Genomic DNA, 6727 nt, shown 5'->3' with positions numbered 1-6727 from the left:
ACAGCAATTGACCTTTCTGATCAGGAAAATCACATTACTGATAGTCACTACCAAGCCAAATTTTTTTTACTTGTAACTTTGATCTGGGTTCTGATTTAATTGTCAGTACGCTTATTCTGTAGCTCACCCCCATGATTTTTAATTAAAGCAGAATAAAATTCAGTCTATATCCAAATTTCATAAGAAATGTGAACAAACTTTTTGACTCTGATTAAACTGTTATAACTTATCAGTACAATGCTAAATATTATTACAACTAAATATTAATACATTTTTGAAACATTTATCACGTTTATTTTACCTTGTAAGTAAATTTTTTGATTGAAGAAAAATATTTTTTTTCATCTGTCATGTAACATAGGCTTCAATTACAACATAAATTTTCTAACAGACCCTGCCTTAATCTTGTCTTAGTCACATCTTATGAAACGATGACAGTACCCGGATGTGCTCATTTATGGTTGTTAATTATATATAATCTCTTCCAGGATACTGGCAGGACTGCTTTGACATGCCATGAACTTAAGGAACACACAGCAGAAGAGGTCTCTCCCCGTGATCGTGGTACTGGGCTCCTCAAAATGGTCACCCAACAGTCCATGCTGCTTGATGATCCTGATCGATACCTTTCCTTTTGCAAAGACGAAGAGTTGCTGCTTACTCACAGCAACCATAGCTCAGCTGTTCTTGGATTACAAACCAATTCTAATCCAAACGATAAAGATGATTTTTATGGACTAGGATGGCATGTGAAGACAGCAGTCTTTGAAACATTTAAAATAAGTGACCTGCACCCATGGCAGCATGAAATGCTTCAAGAGCACATCGTCTTACACAAGTGCAAGCGCAACTGCATTGTTGTAGCCCCAACTAGTTGTGGAAAATCACTTGTTGCATACATTTTGATGTTGAGAACAGTTTTTGTAGATGGGAAGGACTCCATCTTAGCACTTCCTTACATCTCTCTGGTTGATGAGAAAGCACGTGAACTTATGCTTCTTGCCAGTACTTTAACAGCTTCCGGTCACACAAGCCTTTCAGTTTCGGTGTATGCTGGACCAAGAGGCAGGTTTCCTGTCCCTTCTCGCAGTAACAGAATGCGCACGATATATGTCTGTACCTTTGAAAAAGCTGGTACTGTCTGGAGGAACGTCACTAATCAAGAAAGTCTCTCATCACAATCTGAGGCGTCAGCACCGTCCAAGAGAAGCATTGGGTTTGTTGCTATTGATGAATTTCACATGATTGGTGAGGGAAAGAGGGGATCCGTCCTTGAAGACCTGGTGACCAACATTTTATTCTGGTCAGGTATGAGCACTAGACTTTTGGCGCTTTCCGCCACTGTAGGCAATCCTGATTGTCTGGCATCTTTTTTGGGATGTGGGAACCCAGACAATTCTTTTCTGTATCGAGTGACAAGACGCACCTCGACACCAGTTCAAGAACACGTCGTTGTGGCCGGAGGGGCATTCCCGATTTTGAGGGAGGATGGTCTGGCGGCTGGGAAGATCGACTTCCAATCTGGTGCGTCTCACGGCCATGATGTGGGAATGGACTTTATGCAGAACACAGCCGTGCTGGGCGAGGACCCGCCACTGTTATGGCTGAGGATTCATCAGTTACGTCTGTTTGTTGAAAGATCGGCCCTCGTTATGCTTCCACATCGTCGTGGATCAGTGCAGATCGGTTTTCCAAGTGCAAATCGCATCCCCCTCAATGTACTTAGCCTATGTGAAGAGCTTCTGTCTAAGACTGATGAATCGGTCGTTCAGCAGTCTGGACTTAGTCTGCCTTTCGTACAATCCCTTGTTGCAGCAAAATCTGCTGCTGCAGACACAAACCCTGATGATATTTCGTTAGGTGCTGCAAAGGAATGGGAAAAACTGTCAGCGTCTCTTGTAGAAGTTCCTGATCCGTATGCCAGTCGAGGAGACTCATGCCGCAAGTCTGATGTTGACACTTGGGATCTTCGTATTGTTACTGGTCTCGTAATGGATGCAATGAGAACAAACACATCCGTTATAGTTTTCTGCAGCAGCAAAGCAGGTTGTATCAACTTGTGTGATGCACTAACAAAGACTGTGCATGTGCTCAAGAAGTCATCTGCCAATATTTTTCCTAGTACACCAGAGTGGATTGTGTCAGCACGTGCAAACATAAATGGCCATCTGCGTGTCGAGAGTTCAGGAATGGTCAACCCAGTTTTGCAGCGTGGCATCTGTGTCGGCATTGCTTTCCACTCGGCAGCCCTTCATGCGGTTGAACGGAAGGTTGTGGAATATGCATTCTCAAGAAAAATTATTTCTGTAATATGTGCTACGACCACACTTTCTGCAGGTGTAAATTTACCTGCAAATCGTGTAATAATACGTGAGCCGAGAATTGGTAGGGATTTTATAACATGTACAAAGTATCTGCAAATGATTGGGCGCAGTGGACGCCAGTCTCTTTCTGATGGAACTGCAGATTCGTATGTTCTTGTACCTTCTCTTGACGTTGGCCGATTTCAGCAATTGGTTGAGAAGCATGTAGAATGTGTGAGGAGCCAACTGATTCATGATGAGGCCTTCTTCAGGAAGAATGAGTTCCCTAATGAGGTAGAAAAAGATGGATTCAGTGGTGTTACGCGGATCCTTATAGGTCTTGTGGATATTGCCAAGATGATGACTATTTCAGACCTACTCACAGGCTACTTCATGACACTGCTAAATCAGACAGGATGTGATTCACTGGAGCCTGATGAAGAAGACAATGGCTTCGAATTGGGCACTGCTGAAAACAAAATGACAGCTGAGCCACTTCTATTAGAGCTCAAGGTGAGCAGGTCTTTGTGCATAGCGTTTGACATCTTAACATCTGTTTCAGACTCATCATCCTTCCATCAAAATTTATCAAGATATCTTATAAACAAATTCTCTTCATGCAGCTTTTATCCATCCATTGATTTCTTTGTTTACAGAAACTGATTAAGCTGAATTACATACGAATCACCTTTGATGACTCTATAAATGAGAATATCACATTGGATGTTAAAATATGGAACAAGGATGCAACGACCTCTCACCTTCGAGACAGGGCCCCCTGGAGTCCCAGTGGAAAAAATGATGTTTGTACCTCGAGGTTTGCATCTGAGAAAGAAGTGGAAGATGTTATCGCATCTCTCGATTTGGCAGTCTCCGCATTGCGTCTTGGCCACCAAATTTCACTTCCTCCGATCAGCCTGAGCCCTTCCTCTTTTGCATCTGCTGCTGCTGCAGGTAAATGCCTTTTGTCTGTAAAATATTTTTCACTTTTCCCTGCAGTTACTGATGGTCTGCTAACATGGGTCTTTTAATATTTTTTCCCCAGCCTATCTCTCCCTGAATGATGCCAGGGAATTCCTTGATGAAGCTGGGAAAATGGAAAAGCACATGTGTCTCACAAACCCTTTGGCACTGCTGTTTGTTTCTCTTACAGCAGACATGAGCAAAACAATCGCTACATCAGCAGGATCGATAGATACCATGCTCATTACTAAAGAGGTTTGTGGCACCTTACAACTTGTTTCAATGGCGTATGTACAGACTAGTGTGGCACATGTCTCATCTTAAACATCTCTTTCAGCTTGCGGTTAATTTTGAGCAGCACCCAGATGCAGAAATAATAAAGGGACTTGGAGTAACTAAATCTGAACTAGACCTTTTTCTGCGGGCAAATTCAAAAATTAGAAAAAATAAATCATTCTGTGATCGAATTAAGAAATTATGGACAGCACTATATGCGAAGGAGTTATTTCTTAGACCAGGTCAGTTTGAGGAACTGTGTCAGAGGTTCGGTTTTGACAGAGGTGAAGCCATTGAAATCAGCTCTACGCTTGCATCTCGATGTGCAAACCTCAAGAACTTTTGTGTGGTGAGTTATCTCGCGAAGTCCCTTTTCTATTTCCTAGTCGTTGCAATTATTTCTGATTATCATTTATGAAAGAAATTAATCTCTCTCTTTTTTTAAATGCAGGCCCTTCAGAAGCTGTGGTGGTATCCGCCTCTCGCAACAGCTGTCATATCAAAACTGAATGACGCCTGTGAAGATGAGTTAAGGCCTTTCCTTGAGATACAACATGTGACCAGGGTAAGCGATATTAGTTACTTTCTGTACTGTTCCTAAATAATGACCTATGATCAAAATCTGTTGCCCTAACTGTAATTTAATGAAGCTTTTAATACCCTGTTACTTATCCTTCTCTTAAGAGCCGAGCAAAAATCCTTTTCAAGATGGGTTGCCGCTCTGTGAAGGATGTGGCTTGTATTTATCCACCTTCACTTTTATGTGAAAACATCAAATACTTAGGAATTGTTTCTGCTGTTGAAATGATTATGGATGCCAGGGTAAGTTAGGTGTTTCCATGATATAACTTCTTTGGTGTAACTCCTATTTGAAAATCCACAGTAGTACTGGGCAAAACATGAGGTAATTTTTTTTTTCTTTATTTCAGAGACATCTCTCTCGTGAAGTAGTGAATTTTGCAGCGGAGGCTGATTATCGCATTGAAAGTCTTCATAGCAGTACCTAGTAATTGTTCCCGTTAGCGGACTGATTCACTTATTATTCTCTCATATTCACAAAAATGAGTAAATTCTTCTACCATTCCTTAGAGATAATTTTTGGAAATAAACATGGTCGGGAGCAATCTCTGTAAATTTTGGTACCCTTTGGCAGGGAAGGAAAATTAGATGTGACAGGGAAGGACAGATAGTTGTAAAAGAGCCTTAGTACAATTTTCTATTTTGTAAAAATCCTAGCTCTTCCTTAGATATAGGTTGCTTTGCTTTATATTTTGAAATTACTTTTTTGTATTAAGAGGTCATTTTCAATCCTTTTGTATAATCATGTTAAAATGCCCTTTTTTTGAAATGTATACTTTAGAAGCATTTTGTGTTTGGCTTTGTATTTTTTGATTGCTTTCTCTCAACATAATACTTTTATAATTCTATTTACATGTGTAAAAGTTCATAGGCTCTCTAATGAACATGTTTCTCTGTCACAAAAATTTTTGCTCTGTCAAATTTATAGTGTTCTAGTGTCATAATTAATATACATTCTTAAATACTATGCCCAAATCAATTGCTCTTCTTTTTCTACAAGTTCATTAAAACCAAGCACCCAGCTGGAGACCAACAGAAATGTGTGAAAAACATAAGTTAATCCCAGAAAAACAATTGGAATACTATAACACTTCCTGCACAGAAGTGTCTGATGAAAGACAGATTTTAGAAACTTGCAGAAAGCAGCAAACACACAGTTGAACACTCAGATCTACAGAAATACACTGGTTTTTGAGTTTGCGTACTGGTTCATGATATTGGATGACACACTTTATGCAAATGTAAACAAACAGTACTTGTTTGGAATATTCAGAACTATTTTTCTGTTCCAATACACTGGGGTAAAATCATTGTTGCCTTCAGATGTGTTGGTTAAGTCAACATTATCAAACAATCACAAGATATCTGATGGTGTCATCAGATCTGAGCAGAGGTTGCCCCTTCACAAATTCTACTCATGGTAGTATTTAAAAGGTTTCAGAAAATGTTTTTGACCAGGATGTCAATTTTGATTTCATTCTGTAAAGAGTGCCCTCGTTCCAAATCTGGTTGTTATGCTAAAATCCACTTGTCCTTCTGGCAATAATCAATTGTTTACCATCCTGTTAGGGAAGACAATTTGCGGATTGAAAGGAGGAATTCCAAGAATCATGCCTTTCGCAGAAGATTGTGGCTTCTTTAAACAGTGTACATTTAAAATCAACCTGTACATGAAAACTGATTCCCAAACTCTGAAGTAGATTGGAATATCTTTGTTTTATGAACAAGTATCTCCGATATTTGACTAAGAGTGATTTCCTTAGACCATCCCAAAAATAAGCTCCACAGAATGATTTCGGCAAGACTGTGGACTGAATTATAATGTATTGAATGCTTTTCGTTTAAAAAATGAATTTAGCGTCTTGTCCACTGCCCCCCGTTCCTTTTTTCCTCTAACCCACTGAAAAACTCAGTGAGAACTAATAAAAATAGCACATCATGAATATTTTGTTGAAAGACATTTGTATGAAGGGTCTGTTCAGCAGACATATAGTCAATTATCAAACAAATACCACAATAATAATAAAAGATTCATTTTTTTTAGAGGAATTTTAAGTTAATTTCAATTTAGTACATGGTGTTATAGGTCTAATGAACAGCTTTATGAAGCCATGATTCTCTTAGCTGACCATATTCGAGGAATCCATTTACCAGTTTCATTATTATTATTTTGGTCTGCCTTTCCACGACAGTTTAGGCTTCTATATTTCAGTCCACATAAAACTACACATAAAACTATGCAGAGTAATTGGAATTTGGCAGCATGTGTGGAGCCAGCAGGTGAGGAAAACCACACTATAGCAAAAATTCCATATGTTATAAAAGAGTTGAGTAGGCTGTTTTAAAATTGTAATAAAATATATAAATGCAGCCTGATACTTTCAAATGGGGTGCATTTTAGTCATGTGAAACAAGAAAAGTAAATGCAAAGAAAGTTTTAATTAAGTAATTTCAAACAATGATTTTTCAATACAAATGATAGGAATATAGAGCAAAATGTAGCTTCATGAACAAAAGAAAAAGTAACTCCAAAATAATTGCAAACACTGCTTTTTCAATACAAATGAAATGATAGGAATATAGAGCAAAATGTAGCTTCATGAACA

At 38.9% G+C, this 6727-nt stretch overlaps 1 protein-coding gene across 1 annotated transcript; it reads left to right on the top strand.

Annotated features, from left to right (window-relative positions):
* Positions 1–3335: 3335 nt before the first annotated feature.
* On the top strand, positions 3336–4225 carry LOC127751479 (uncharacterized). Its single transcript, XM_052275117.1, has 3 exons — positions 3336–3891; positions 3994–4107; positions 4193–4225. Exons 1-3 carry the CDS (start codon positions 3556–3558, stop codon positions 4223–4225), a joined length of 483 nt encoding a protein of 160 aa, XP_052131077.1. The 5' UTR covers positions 3336–3555.
* The last annotated feature ends 2502 nt before the right edge of the window (positions 4226–6727 follow it).

This window comes from Frankliniella occidentalis, unplaced genomic scaffold, assembly GCF_000697945.3.
Source record: "Frankliniella occidentalis isolate FOCC.00 unplaced genomic scaffold, Focc_3.1 Scaffold511, whole genome shotgun sequence".
In the NCBI taxonomy this organism is placed as follows: domain Eukaryota; kingdom Metazoa; phylum Arthropoda; class Insecta; order Thysanoptera; family Thripidae; genus Frankliniella; species Frankliniella occidentalis.
This window is presented reverse-complemented; position numbering and strand designations above follow the sequence as displayed.